The sequence below is a fragment of the Motacilla alba genome, chromosome 19 (assembly GCF_015832195.1).
Source record: "Motacilla alba alba isolate MOTALB_02 chromosome 19, Motacilla_alba_V1.0_pri, whole genome shotgun sequence".
Lineage (NCBI taxonomy): Eukaryota > Metazoa > Chordata > Aves > Passeriformes > Motacillidae > Motacilla > Motacilla alba.
This window is the reverse complement of record NC_052034.1, coordinates 1,811,959-1,826,722: the sequence shown is the minus strand read 5'-3', so window position 1 is coordinate 1,826,722 and position 14,764 is coordinate 1,811,959. Positions and strand designations below refer to the sequence as shown.

Below are 14,764 nucleotides of genomic sequence, written 5' to 3'. Positions count from 1 at the left end.
AATTACTAAAGATAAATATTGCACCTGCCAGAGAAAGGTTTCTGCAGATTTACTCTTCAGTGAGGACAATTTGAGCTTCCTGCTGGCTTTTGAATATTCTCAGTGTTGCATCACTTGAAGAATGAAGTGCAGCTCACACATTTGTTATTCTTCCTGCTTACAGAGGTGGATTAAAAGGAAGCAAAGTGATTTACATGGTCATGCACAAGAGAACATAAATAATCTTTTGTGTTTGCTAATGAGAGCAGTAAGGTGGAAGTGGAATTCCTGTAAATGGCAGCACAACCTCCCCTCTCCCATTGTTTGGGAAGGGGAAGAGCCCTGGGATTCTCCTCACATCTCTGATACTTCTGTGTGCTGATCTTTAAAGAAATAATTCTTTTATTCCTCTTTCTTGATTTCTAGTAGAAAATAATCCTTCATAAATTTGGATTGCTGCTTCCTCATGTGTTGGGGACAGACTTTCAGTAGGTGACTGGACATGGGGAAATAAATGGGTTTAACCTGAGAGCAGATGTGAGGGAGGAAGGTTTTTGATGAAGTGGTGGATTCCTCATCCCTGGAAACCCCAGGCCAGGTTGGATGCAGCAACCTGATCCAGTGGAAGGTGTCCATGGAGGAGGTGGGGGTGACCTTTAAAGGTCCCTTCCAACACAAATAACTCTGTGATTACATCCCAGCCCAGAGCCAGGGGATGTAAAACAGCTCACGGGATGGATCCATCTGGGAAGGAGAGAGAGGAGAAAGGAAATGAGTTTTTCTTCTGGATCAGCTCTTCTGTCCCTGTGTGCATGCCCAGCAGCTGGGAGTGATGCCCTGAGGAGCTGGGCAGGCAGGGCTGGGGTTGTCACCTCTGCCACTGCTCTGAAGGCACTCAGGAAAGGGACATTTGTCACTGATGTCACTTCTCCAGCTGGGCTGTCTCAAAACACCTTAGAGGACGATGCAAACCCTTTCACTCCTCCAACTCCAGGTCTTTTATTCAGCTTTCTCCTCTCTCTCTGCTGCTGAGGTAAGGGTTGTGTAAGTTTTGGTGCACCATGTGATGCTCCTGCTGGGCAGTTACAACCACTCCATGCCCACTGCAGGTTACCTCAGTTACTATTTTAAGTGAATTACTGCCACTAATGACAGAATCGGGCAAAGAAATCAATAACATTTCAATTTGACACAACTTTTTAGGTGGAGCCCTTCAGATCTTAAGCCTTACAGGATTATTATTGTTTCTGTGGACTAAACCAGGCCAAATAGCTCAAGTTAAACCTATTAGAAAACTGGCATGGATTTAAAGGCTCAGAACCATCTGGGAATGAGATCACACGTAGTGCTTCTTAATATAGACAGCTTTGTCATTACAGATCTATTTGAGAACCAATTAATTGGCACTGACCTAAAGCACTGTTGTGACACACTTGCATATGTAAAAAGGTTAAAAGTATTGTTGGGCAGAAATTTAATCTTGTTTTTTACATATGTATATATATTTAATTTCAAGGATAAAGCATAAAGAGAGCATTTGTGTAGAATGTTTTGAAGGAAAACACAAGTTCTTCCTCTGGCTATTTTTATCCATCCTTGCACCTTGTTTTATTTCTTGGGTTGGGGTTTTTTTCCCTTTTTAAATTGCCTTTTAGGTTCCTCTGCATTGTAGTTTGTGTGACCCCTCCCCAGTGTTTATTGTAAATTAAATAATTCTAAATATATTCTTTAAATAATTCTAAATATATTCTTTAAATAATTCTAAATATATTCTTTAAATAATTCTAAAATATTCTATAAATAATTCTACATATATTCTATAAATAATTTTATAAATAATTATATACATAATTCTATAAATAATTATAAATGATGCTATAGTATAAATAATAAAGTGAAGCAAACAATTTTTAATATGGAAAAAATAATGCTGAGATACAACATTTAAATGCCACATTAAAATTTAACCTTATTACTGTATAAAAAAGTTAAAAATTTGAAATAGCAGTTTTTAAGGGGAAGCCAAGTACTACATAATTCTTTTCCATAAAAGATCTGGGATTTTTTTTTTAATGGTACTTCACGTCTTTTTTGAGGATTTTAAGACTGAATACCTGGGAAAATAAGACTTTGCACATAGAAACTGCCTGTTCAAATCACCAAACAGAAACAGGCGAAAAATGGAGAGTCTCTCTCAGTGGGAGAAGTTAATTTCTGGGTTTCTCCACACTTGTGATGGTGTTATTGATGGTGAACTCCTCGACGGGGAATAGGTGAGAAGGTTCTGTGGCCAAGGAAGGTGATTTGGGTTTATTTCTCTTGGGTCTGCAGTGGAAGAATCTGACATCATCGACCTGGAGAAGCGCTACTGGCTGCTGAAGGCTCAGTCCCGGACTGGCCGCTTTGATCTGGAGACATTTGCCCCCTTGGTGTCCCCCCCGATCCACCAATCCCTGAGTGAAGGTATGGAGGGAGGTCAGGGAGCAGCCTCTGCTGCGTCCAGCTGGGATGGCTTTGGGAGTGTCTGTTCTGAAATGCCCTTGCAGGTCAGGGACAGAATAACTTCCCTGAGTGCTGGAAAATGGGCAAATCTCTGTGGGGTGGGAAATCTGGGATGCTGAAGGAGGTGTTGCATTGATATCAGCCGGCAGGAAATATGTCAGATTTTTTGCAGAAGTTGCCCTGTAGTTGCTTTTACAATTTTTCCTTAAGATTCTGTGCAGACAGAATAAACTGCTGGGCCTGAATGAGAGGAAAGCAAGCACTTTTCAGCTGACAAATGGGAGTTTCATCTCTTAAATGACACCTCAGTGTGCCAGTCAGCTGTTGTATCGTGCAGCTGATAAACGCTCCTCCCTGACAGTGCAAATTAAGGAAGATTTCATTCAGGAGACTCAGGAGATTTGTAGGTTGTTATTTCTGCTGACAACCAAACTGGTCTGTCCTGTTGAAGCCACTCTGGTAATAACTGGAGCTGTCCCATTGCCATTTGCTGCGTGACATGGGGACATTCAGGGACATTCCACTTGCACTCCAGTTCTGGCCTGCAGTCCTGGAGTGACAATTTTATTATTACCAAGAGGTTGGCTTTACTGCTTCAGTGGCAGCAGTAAGTAACAAAGGGGGAAGTCATCTGCAATGGTAAAAAATCAGAATTTATCTAGAAAAAAAAAAAATCAGAATTTATCTATCCCAGTTCTGTAGGGATTTATCCCCACATCCTTTTTTTCTGAGTGTCTTTTATCTACTTAGTGATTTAAATTTACACAGCTGCAGTGGGGAAACTCGAATGGTTTCTGCTCATTCTTTGCCTTCTGTAGAGTCATTGTTGCTAAAAAAAAAATAAGTTATGGGATAAATAATGCTGAATGATTTGAACTCTTAAATGCTTTGAAGGCTGGGAGCTCCAGGGCCAGATTTGCAGTGCAGGTCAGTGGTTTCCACAGGAAGCTCTGCCAGGCACGGTGGAAGGTCTGGCCATACAGGTTCAGCCCCACTCTCAATCACTCATTACAAGGAGGGTGTGAGGAGCAGGCAGCTGCTCAGAATTCCTGATTCCCTCCCCACCCCTGGCTGGATCAGCCATCCCTCAGACACCTAATTCACCTTTAAATGGCCTTAGTAGCGCTTAATGACCTTTATTGCCCTTAATGAGAATAAATGACAAGTGTTTGTACTTCTCCTTGCCCCGTGAACCCCTGGTGGAGGTGCAGGGTGGCTCTCTCAGGTGCTGTAACAGGAGATGCTTTTGTGGTTTGCAGGTTTGTTTAATGCTTTTGATGAAAACCGAGACAATCACATAGATTTTAAAGAAATTTCCTGTGGGCTCTCAGCATGTTGCAGGGGACCCTTGGCAGAGAGACAGAAGTGTAAGTATGCAAAATTTAACTGTTAATTTGGGAGCAGGTTTTCAGTTTGAACAATGAGGTTTAGTTGTTTTCGCCTTTTGAGATTCTTTTCCCGCTGAACAAGTCTGTGAAAAGTGACTTTAAAAGTTAAAAAAAAAACAGAGGAATTTTAAATATCAATGTTTCCTTTTATAAAGGATGATTAAACCTAATTCCATGTATTTTACAGCTTATCAGTAGTTCCATATAAATTATCTAACTGGGGAAAACTACATTTCAGAAGTTATTTTTTCAGTGTTCTGCATTTTGAGGCAGAAGTGTGCATCTCAATATAGAAAGTGCAAACACTTAGCTACTCATTATCTATAACAGAAAACAAATGTCCTATTTGATTGTCTTGTGGTAAATAGCATGTTGTGGCTTTTCACTGCCCAGCTCCCAGCTGGCTCCCTGCAAGGTTCCTGTGTTTTGAAGCACTTCTTGTTCCCTACTTCTCCAAAACCACATTGTTGCAACAACTTCCAAGCTGTAATTCCCTGGAAATTTCTGGATGCACGTGTGTCCCCTGCTAGGTCCCATCAGCAAACACAGCAGAGCATTGCAGGGATGTGGATTTGAGCTGATGAAACCCAGCTGCTCCCTCCACACCTGCAGCCCCCTTCAGAGCTGTCAGCACTGAATCAGCTGCTGGGGGCTCTGCAGGCTCAGGGGCTGCAGGGAACAAAGAAAAAGAGACGTGGAATGGTTCGAACAGCAAAGTCATTCCTTTTCCCCTCAGTTTGCTTCAAGGTGTTTGACGTGGACCGCGATGGGGTCTTGTCTCGCACCGAGCTCAAGGACATGGTGGTGGCACTTTTAGAGGTCTGGAAAGACAACAGGACAGACAAAATACCTGTGAGTGGTGTCTGGGGGTTGGTTTCCTTCTGCTGCCTGAGCCATCCTTCTGAAAGAGGAATGTGCATCTTGTTTGGGTGGGGGTCACTGAGGTACAGGCTCCCCTGAGCCCCTCAGCTGGGGAGGGGGACAGGGGGCTGTCCCTTGCCTTGCAGAGCTGTCACCTGCCCCAAGCACAAAGTTTGGTTAAATGTGTGTTCTGACCTGCCCAAATCCCAAGGTTTGGTTAAATGTGTGTTCTGACCTGCCCAAATCCCAAAATTTGGTTAAATGTGTGTTCTGGCCTGCCCACATCCAAAAGTTTGGTTAAATGTGTGTTCTGGCCTGCCCACATCCCAAAATTTGGTTAAATGTGTGTTCTGGTATTCCCACATCCCAAGGTTTGGTTACAATGTGTGTTCTGACCTGCCCCAAGCACAAAGTTTGGTTAAATGTGTGTTCTGACCTGCCCAAAGCTGGTCTGTCTGTAATGTGTGTTCTTTCATATAGAGAAAGGTACAAAAGCACAGATTTTTTATCTGGGAGCTCTTAGTTTGAATTTTTGAGAGTTTCCAGCATCCCTTACAGTTTTATTTTTATTCTGAGCACATGCTGCTGGGAGACTTGAACTCTGATTTCTAATCCTTTTGTTGAAGGAGTTGGACATGGGCTTGTCTGAAATCGTGGAAGATATTTTACACGTGCATGATAACACAAAGGTAGGAATTTGCTGTTCTTCCCTTGTCATTTTTATACCCCATATCTTCAGTTTATTTATAAGGAAGTGCTTTCTCTAGTGCAGAGATGTGTCAAGAAAAGAATCGTTTTCAAGAAATGTCAGTTTTCCATTAAAATTTACCAGGTTGTTCTGTGAAAGAAGGAATGTGTTTGAATTTTATAAGCCATTTTAACACATGAAGCTAAACCCAAAATTAATTGGAAGCCTGCACTGTTTGCAAGGCTCTCCTGTGCATAACTAATACCAGTTTTAAATCTGATGCTTGGCTTCTGTTCTGGGGAAACTCTTCTTTGTTTCCTGTAAAATGGATCTTGAGAGAGAGTGCAGAAGTTTATCTTATATTTTATGCTGTGTCAAGACACATTATCCTCCTATGGAAGCATTTGTCATGACACAGCAGAAAGCCCTGGTAGTTTATATTGTGCTTTAAATGTAGCTGGGTGTAAATCTGTAATTAGCTGTAATTCTCCTCCTTGCTCTTTGGAAAGAGGAGATTCGGGGATAGCCACAAAAAATATTGTTGAAGTCGCTTCCATTATTTCATCCTTTGCTTCACTAATTGGGAAGAGTGTCTGGAAACGATAAATAATTTATGAAAAACTATAAAGAATGTCTAGAAATGTTTAATTGTGTGTGTGAATAGTTGTCTTGCCTGCTTGTGCTCCAACAAAGTGGTGGGCAAATACTTTGTTGTAATTCTTTAATTGCCAAAGCAGTGGAAATTGTGGCTTCTCTCTCTTTCATCCTTTGAGGTATTTATTGTTTGGCTTCTTGAAAAAAAGGGCAGTTGATAAGCAAGTGTACAGCAGTCCTGATTCCACAAAGAGTTAAAAAAGATTTCAGTCTTGAGAGTATTTTTTTAGTGGCATCATCAGTGTAGTGTGGAAAGAGCTGATGGTGCAGTAATTACATCAATTATTTAACCTCTTTTCATGTGTTAGCTTTGACCTGGGTTAACTCTGGAGAAAATGGTCTGCAAGGAGAGGCAGAGTAGCTGCCAGTGCTGTAAAATTGGCTCTGAATTATATTGCCAGATAAAAAAATCAGACTGATCCCTTCAATGAAGCCCAGATCCCCCTGACATGGTCAGTGTTACACCACTGTGACTTGGCAGGCCATGGGGAGTTCCTGGGTTTGTGTTGCTGGGTGAGATCACAGGGGCCTGGTGACCCAAACTGGTTTTTCCTGCCCTCAGAGGAGGATGTGGGTGTGTGAGGGGTGCAGGTGATGGGCACTGGGTGGCAGTGATGGAGAGGTTCCACCCTGGGCACTGCTCACCTCTGCACTCTGAGCTGCTCAGTTCTCTCACTGCCTGTGTTCTGCTAGAGCTGGAATTTTTTTCTTTTACTGGGTCAAATTCTATTTAAATAGTGGTAGGTGCCAATTTTTATCAATTCCCTGGTTTTGTGCTGCCTTGCATGAGACAGGTAATGAGCATTTTACCAGAACCAGCTTCATGTTTTGATGGTTTTTCCTTCCCTTTCCTTCTCCCTTCCAGCTCGGACACCTCACCCTGGAGGACTACCAGATCTGGAGTGTGAAGAGTGCTCTTGCCAATGAATTTTTAAATCTGCTTTTTCAGGTGTGTTATGGGGAAATCTAAGGTTGTAATTTACAGTAATTAACTGCTGAGCTTTCTGCATGGCCACGAAGTGCAGCCTCAGCATTTGTGTGTGCAGGAGGGGATGTGGCTCTGCAGCTCTGGGCTGCCTTGGCAGGAGGATTCTGTCTTGGATTGTTGTTCTTGCAGTGCATGGAATGCCCAAAGCCTCATCTGCTCCTGAGAACCTGGTGCACTGCTCAGAAAATGAAATTTCGAGTGCATCAGCAATTATGTTTTCCATTAGACAAAGGCTGTGTTTGAAATGATTTTTTGTGGCAAATCTTTGCCAAGAAAGTAACCCAGGGAATGAGAAAAAAAAATCTCTAAGTCTCTCCTTTTTCATTTTACAACCAGTTTCCCTTTACATCTTCTGTTAAGGCCCTCTGAGGTACCTCTCATTGCTTCCTTAATGAAGCAGTCCTGGAAAGCTGGGATATCCTATCACTGTTCACTTGCAGAAGCTGAGGATTAAGTATGTGCTGAATTGGGTTTTAATTGAGCTTGAATTGGATTTCTCTAAATCCTTGGAAGCCACATTTTAGCTCTGGCTCTCTTTGTGCAGAAAATAGCCCTAAAGAGTATTTTCATCCACTGCACTTTGTTCCTTACCTGTTTTCCTTTGAGGTTGATACTTGGAGTTTGAATTATAATAATAATAATAATCCTAATTGGCCTGTGACTCCTTTATAAATTGCATTTTGAATGATACTTCCCCAAGAGCTTCAGGGTGACTGAGTGACAGTATCCTGAGGCCACCAGCCACACCACAGCTGGAAAGAATAACACCAGAAAGTTCTTCAAAATCATTTTATCTCTAATTACATCAAGTTTGCTGAAATTGCAACCTTCTCCAGAAGGGCTGTCTTTATTTTTGGCCTGTCTGGCATCAAATATCCCCTCATAACTAAATATTGATGAACTAACAAATATCCCTGGAATCTTGACAAAGAATGAATGAAGATGTAATAAATCTGTCTTAATGCTGATTACACATCACCAATGTTGCACATTGCTCATTGGAAGTCTCATTTACAATGGTTTTTTTTTCCTCCTGGCATAGCTGCTGTGTTTTCATTTTAGATTTTAATTTCAGTTTTTTTTTGATAACTTTATCACGTAAAGCACAGGTCAGAGTCTGCCATTGATTTATCTGGGCATTTATTTGAGGTGTCGTGTGCCTCATCTGCAGACAGAAAAGCCAAATATTCTGAGTGGAAAGCTTGTCAACAAATGGGTTTGTTTGCAGAGGGGTTGGTTTATCTGAAGAATCTCATTTTAGCTACACAAATTTAAAAAGAAACACCAGGCCCAGCTGTGTTGTGTGTGCTGGAAAATCTGTTGCTACCCCCTGGCTAATGGCCTTTGTTTCATTCAGAATGTGAAATGGTCTCTCTCACTGTAATATAAATTTAAATAAGACATCTTAGCAGCGATTAGAAATCTCCAGCTGAGATACAAATTGATAGCCTCAAAAGAGACTCGAGGAGAAGGCTGTACATCATGGGGGGAGCAGCAAAACCAGCTGGGAGGGTCGAGAGCTGCCCCTGCTCCCTGGCAGGTTGCTGAGGAGCCCTTCCCTGCTCTGCTCCTGTCCAGCTCTGCTGGGAAAGGGCTGAAATAGGAGCCACCTGGCACTGGTTTGTACTGGGAACGAAACCCCACCCAGGCCAGGCAGCTGCCCAGGAGATGGGGCCTTTGCTTCGAGTTCAGTTCAAAACTGGGTTCAAAAAAGAGAGAGGAAAATACCAGCAGGCATCCAGAGCATGCCCTGCGCTCTGCAGAGTGCTGCTGGCTGTGGTTTGGGTTGGTTGCTCTGCTTTGAAGTTCTCCCTCAGCCTCCCCAGTGCTTGTTTCCCTTTCAGTCCCATCTAGAACCGCTCATTCCCAGTTTCTTCCCTTTCAATTCCTTTTTGCTTTTAGTTCATCCCCTTCCAACCACTTGCACTCTCCCAGCTCCTCATTCCCTGTCCCCAGCACCCCCAGACATCCTAATTTGTGCATCTGACCCTCTGCAGCCCTGGCATCTGGCACGGCCTGAAAACAATGAAAACTGCTTTTCTCTTCACCTCAGCATTTGTTTTTGGGCATTTTCATTCCTGGTGCCTTTCTCTTAACAGTGGGAACAAGCTGGGCACCTCACAGCTCAAAACACTTTTTTAGCAGTGATTTATTCAATTTTAAGTAATCTTGCTCTATTATAAAGTGATGAAAAGTCTCACCTGAGTTGTTTATTTGCTTTTCTTTGCCTGTTAATAAGAATTTCTTCCTTTTTCAGGTGTGTCACATCGTTTTGGGACTGCGACCTGCCACCCCAGAGGAGGAGGGACAGATTATTAGGTGTGTGCTTTGCTCAGAAGCTGAAATGGCTTTCACATCCAGCTTTGAGTATTTTCAAAAGATCTGGAAATTCCCTGTTTGAGCTAAAAATTCCCCATTTTCTCTGTGCAGAGGCTGGCTGGAAAGAGAGAGCAGGTATGGCCTCCAGCCAGGGCACAACTGGTTTCTCATTGCTATGCCCTGGTGGCACCAGTGGAAAGAATATGTCAAATATGTAAGTAAAATAATAATAATAATAATAATAATAATAATAATAATAATAATAATAATAATAATAATAATAATAATAATAATAATAATAATAATAATCTATATTGAAGAAGGGATTTCTTGTCTTTCTGAATGTGTTGATGGAAAAAACACAGTGTGGAGGAAATGACTGCTGGAGCAATAATGCTCAGAACTGAGCATCTCCTGTCTCTTGGTGGAAAAGAATTGTTCTGCTGAGTCATTGTTATGTGGGGAGCTTTGCACTGTAATTTCATTAAATTCTCATCTCTTTCATCATTCCTGCATCTTAAGATTATCTTTGAATAAAAACCATGCTCCCAGGAGCATTTCTTTCACATTTTCTGATCCATTTGATAATAAAGCTGCCCACTTGGGTTTGACTTGGCTTGGGCCACAAATACACTCTGAATTTTCTGGACAAAGGAGGAAATTGCTATAATTTGCTTTAGAGGCAATGACAAAAAATAGCCTAATACCCAATCAAAGGAGTCTTATTAAAACTTTTTAGATACAGGGTGCTCCTTAATACCTTTAATTAAAATATTTAAGCTAAAGCACCCCTGAATTGTACAAAATACAGAATGTTTAATAAATTTAATAAAATGTAATTGGAGAGAAATATTATTTGCAGGCTAAATAAGTGAAATAAACCTCTCACAAGAGTTATTATACTCTCATAAGTAATCATATAAGTACTTGATTTGTTTTATAAAAACAAATAGCTGAAATTAATGCAATGTGTGCATTAACTAACCTTGTAAAGAGCATCATTCTTTGTGCACAATGAATTGGCCAAATGAGGGTTGAAATGCCAGAAGTGCCAGGTAATCTGATGCTTGCCCTGGTGTGAGTGCTCAGATGTGCACAGGGTTTCACCCCTGATCCTTTGCATGGTGGCACAAGGCCATTGCTCACTGCACTTCAAGCAAAAATCAAAATTCACCAGAATTTCTGTGAAAATGCTGCAGGTTTGAGGGGAAAAAAAATGTGGTTTTTGTTGTGCTTGCTGTTCTCATGTAACCATAGGAATTCAAGTCTGCAAATATTTGCAGTCTGTAATTACAGCTGTTTAAAACCAGGTGTATTTTTATGTATCTAGGTAGGGGAAGTAATTTTGGAATCCTGCCTCTGTGCAGGATGGTTTATCTGATTGTTTTAACAATTTTTAGAGTTGATTTCTGCTTTTTTTTTTCTTTGTACACGTAGAAAGCATTTCTCCATCAGCAAATCTTGTGATGTGCAAAAGCAGTCACAGAACTGTGAATTTTTGGTGGCTGCTTTGACTGACACATCTTTGATCTTGGCTCATAATTAACTTTTCTGTTTCTTCCCCACCTCTAGGATGCAAACCCAGTTGTGATAGAGCCTTCATCTGTCTTGAGTGGAGGTAAGAATCCCCTGGTAGCTGCTGCAGCCAATACCCCAGAACAGGGAGAAGACAAAATGGGAGGTCTTAATGACTTCAGTGCTCCAGAAGAAAAGTTTTCAGATAATATTTCCACTGCCTCAGAAGCCTCAGAGTCCACCAGCAGCAGTAAGCATCTTATTTCCTTGGAGGTTTGATGTAGAACAGCTTTTGGGAAAACTGCACACTGCATGGACCCCTCCAGCCAGAGACACAGCACAGCTTGGATTGCAGGGGGTTTTGGGGGGCTTTTTAGGATTTTTTTAGGATTTTTAGGAATTTTTTTAGGATTTTTAAAGGAATTTTTAAAGATTTTTAGGAATTTTTAAGGATTTTTTTTAGGAATTTTTTAGGATTTTTTAAAAGGATTTTAAAAGGATTTTTTAAGGTTTTTTAAAGGATTTTTTAAGGATTTTTTTAGGATTTTTTAGGATATTTTAGGATTTTTAGGATTTTTTTAGGATTTTTTAAAGGAATTTTTAAGGTTTTTTAAAGGAATTTTTAGGAATTTTTAAGGTATTTTTTAGGATTTTTAAGGATTTTTTTTAGGATTTTTTTAGTCTGTGGTGGCTAAACACAAACTCTTGTTTGACAGCAGTTCATCTGTTATGCCAGCATTCATTTCCAGAATTATTTTCAGGGTATTTTTTTGTCCTGTGGTTTATTTTCTCAGTGGGTTTTTCACCCCACTTTCACATTGAGGTGTTTTAAGCTGGTTGATCCTGTACTCTGCCATGCAGTGATAGCAAAGAGAGGGGAGAAGCAGCAAAAACCCACGAGGAAAAGCACAGTTGTACTTTTACAGGGCATGTGATTTAAATTTGAATGAGTTTGTGCAGATCCTGAGAGCCATCTTTGTGAAAGGAGAGATTTTAGTCCTGATTTTCAAGGAGTTCTTGTGAGAAATGGAGATTTTTTTTTTTCCTTATAAGGCAGCTTAAGGTAGCCTTAAAAAAAAAAAGATATTTAAAAATCATAATTTCAATTGACATTAGGTAAATTACTGTGATGTTTTTGGGGGTAGGGGTTGGGGGAAACAAAGGGTAGAGAGACAAAGGATTTCTTTTTATTTTTATTTTAATTGACATTTCCATTTAGTTCTGCATGACCAAAGCAGCTTCTATAAGAATTATTTGCCTTTTCAAGGAAAAATAAACCAAGGGCATTATTGGATTTATCTGCAGTTCTGTATATGAGTTTTTTAGGAGTGTGATATTCAAACATCCAGATAACAACATGCTCACCACATTTGCTCATGCAGAGTTGGTTTAGGCTGTTTCAGGGCTGTGTTTGTGTAATCATGATATAAAATATATAAAATAGGCTGTTTCAGGGCTGTGTTTGTGTAATCATGATATAAAATTTATAAAATAGGCTGTTTCAGGGCTGTGTTTGTGCAGTCATGATATAAAATATATAAAATAGGCTGTTTCAGGGCTGTGTTTGTGTAATCATGATATTAAATATATAAAACAGGCTGTTTCAGGGCTGTGTTTGTGCAATCATGATATTAAATATATAAAACAGGCTGTTTCAGGGCTGTGTTTGTGCAATCATGATATTAAATATATAAAATAGGCTGTTTCAGGGCTGTGTTTGTGCAATCATGATATTAAATATATAAAATAGGCTGTTTCAGGGCTGTGTTTGTGCAATCATGATATTAAATATATAAAATAGGCTGTTTCAGGGCTGTGTTTGTGCAATCATGATATTAAATATATAAAATAGGCTGTTTCAGGGCTGTGTTTGTGCAATCATGATATTAAATATATAGAATATAATACGAAATCATAAATCCCTTTCTGAGAGATAACAGATTTATCCCTCTGGAGGTGGGAGAGTTGCATGTTTCACTGCAGGAGGAAGGGCAGCAAAGTTGATCTTTTGTGAAACAAGGATCCAGGAGTGTCACTCATTCCTTTGTGGCTGCTGGCATCGAGAGGTGAATGATTTCTGGTTTTCTCCTGCTTTGTGCTCAGATGCTCTGTACCCTGGCACCCCAGGCTCTGAGGTGAGCTTTGCAAGGCAGCACAACACTTCAGACAACAACAACCAGTGTTTGCTTGGCTCCAATGGCAATGCTCTGCTGCAGCTGAACCCCCAGAAACCTGGAGCCATTGACAACCAGCCCCTGGTGACCCAGGAGCCAGTCAAGGTAAGGGCAGCCAAGGCATGGCAACACAGGAAAAGCTCTCTTTTATCACAGCTTTTTTTTTCCAGCTTAATTCTGGATCAATGCTGCTCTGTCACACAGCAAAATTGAGGTTTCTTACTCTTATTCTAAGAGGGAAAAGTTGTGTTCTGCTTCTGCAGCTACTCTTGGGTTTTGTGAGGAAAGAAACATTCAAAATATTCTTACAGCTGGGAAGGTATTTATGAAAAGAAAGCTTGCAGCATTAAATGTAAAAGACTTTGATAATCAAACAGCTCAGCATTTCCATCCAGATATGAATTTACTGCTGTTGCATGACAATGTAGTGAAGCAGAAGGGATAGTTTGTGCAGTATGAGTGCAAACAGAACATGAAACACAGACCAGCAGCATCAGTGCTGAGCAGAGGTGGGATTTTTCTGTTCAGAGCTGTTGGAGTAGGTGACACAAGAGCAAAAGACATGAATTTTATACTGCACAAGCTTTGAGAGAACCAGTAAATAATGAGACTTGAACGTTAATTACTGTTACATTGAACTACCATCTCTCAGTGTGAAAAGCAGCTAATTGTTACTTAGAAGTCTTTAAATAATTAAAGAGTGTTCAGTGTCCATGAACTGAAATCATTGTGGCCATGTACTCATTTCTCCACTTGACATGTGACAAAAACCCTTTTTTTTTTCAAGGCTGCATCATTAACTATGGAGGGTGGAAGGCTGAAGAGATCTCCACAGCTGGTGGAAGGAAAGGACTATGTCATGGTGCCAGAACCAGTTTGGAGAGCACTTTACCACTGGTATGGAGCAAACCTGTCCCTGCCCAGGCCGGTGAGTTGTGATTTTTGAAACTTTTTAAGAAGCAGGTTTGTCCAGAGGTGACCTCTCACAGTCATCTCCCACTTCACCCTGAGTCTGGAAGAGCAAACTGGGAAAGAGCAGCTCCAGGCTGGCCCTGGAGGGAAAGTGGTGGCTGTTTGGCAGAGGTTTGCAGCACAGTCCCGGGGCTCTGGCAGCAGGGCAGAGGTGCTGCTCGGCTGCTGCTCTTTGCTAAAGCTCACAGAACTAAACCTCAGGTCAGTTTAAAGGGCTTGCCATCAAAACTCCCATCTTTAAGGCTGAGATAGAGTTAAAAAGCTATAAAATGGAAAGTGGGACACCTGCAGCTCTGCAGACCTGTTCCTTCTCTCTGACAATTTCATGAAGTGGGGGGAAGGCAACAATTGCTCCTCCAGGTTCAGCATCACAAACACAACGTGCAGAGCTTGGGGAAGAGCTCAAAAGCAGCTCTGAGGTGAGGCCAGGACTGTGTGTCAGGATGGCTGCTCAGGAGCCCCTGGGAGCTGGAGCTGCAGGACTCTGCTCACTTGGAAACACTGGGAGCTTTTTCTTCCATTTCTCTTGAGTGTATTTGTTCCACAGAGTGGTTGGTTTGTTCTGTGTCAGGTAGTCCCTTGTAGGAGATGCACTTAAGAAAAGGGTATGAGGGGGTTTTTGTGCTGGTAGCAATAGGTTTTTGGTGGTTGGTGTCACAAACATTCAGTGTCACAGATGGGAGAGGATTATCTCTATATTCTCGACAATTTGGTCTGTTGGCTC

At 41.1% G+C, this 14,764-nt stretch overlaps 1 protein-coding gene across 5 annotated transcripts in view; it reads left to right on the top strand.

The window, feature by feature from the left end:
• USP32 (ubiquitin specific peptidase 32) overlaps positions 1-14,764 on the top strand; it is a 63,220-nt gene that overhangs the window by 31,815 nt on the left and 16,641 nt on the right. For 4 of the 5 annotated variants that reach the window (XM_038157797.1, XM_038157796.1, XM_038157798.1 and 1 more), the window contains 10 exons: positions 2,311-2,442; positions 3,741-3,848; positions 4,606-4,721; positions 5,357-5,419; positions 6,938-7,021; positions 9,318-9,379; positions 9,491-9,593; positions 10,952-11,144; positions 12,998-13,173; positions 13,856-13,996. In XM_038157797.1, coding sequence (XP_038013725.1) covers positions 2,311-2,442; positions 3,741-3,848; positions 4,606-4,721; positions 5,357-5,419; positions 6,938-7,021; positions 9,318-9,379; positions 9,491-9,593; positions 10,952-11,144; positions 12,998-13,173; positions 13,856-13,996 — 1,178 coding nt within the window. The remainder of the gene's footprint in view (positions 1-2,310; positions 2,443-3,740; positions 3,849-4,605; positions 4,722-5,356; positions 5,420-6,937; positions 7,022-9,317; positions 9,380-9,490; positions 9,594-10,951; positions 11,145-12,997; positions 13,174-13,855; positions 13,997-14,764) is intronic. The other variant, XM_038157800.1, reaches the window with a different exon arrangement.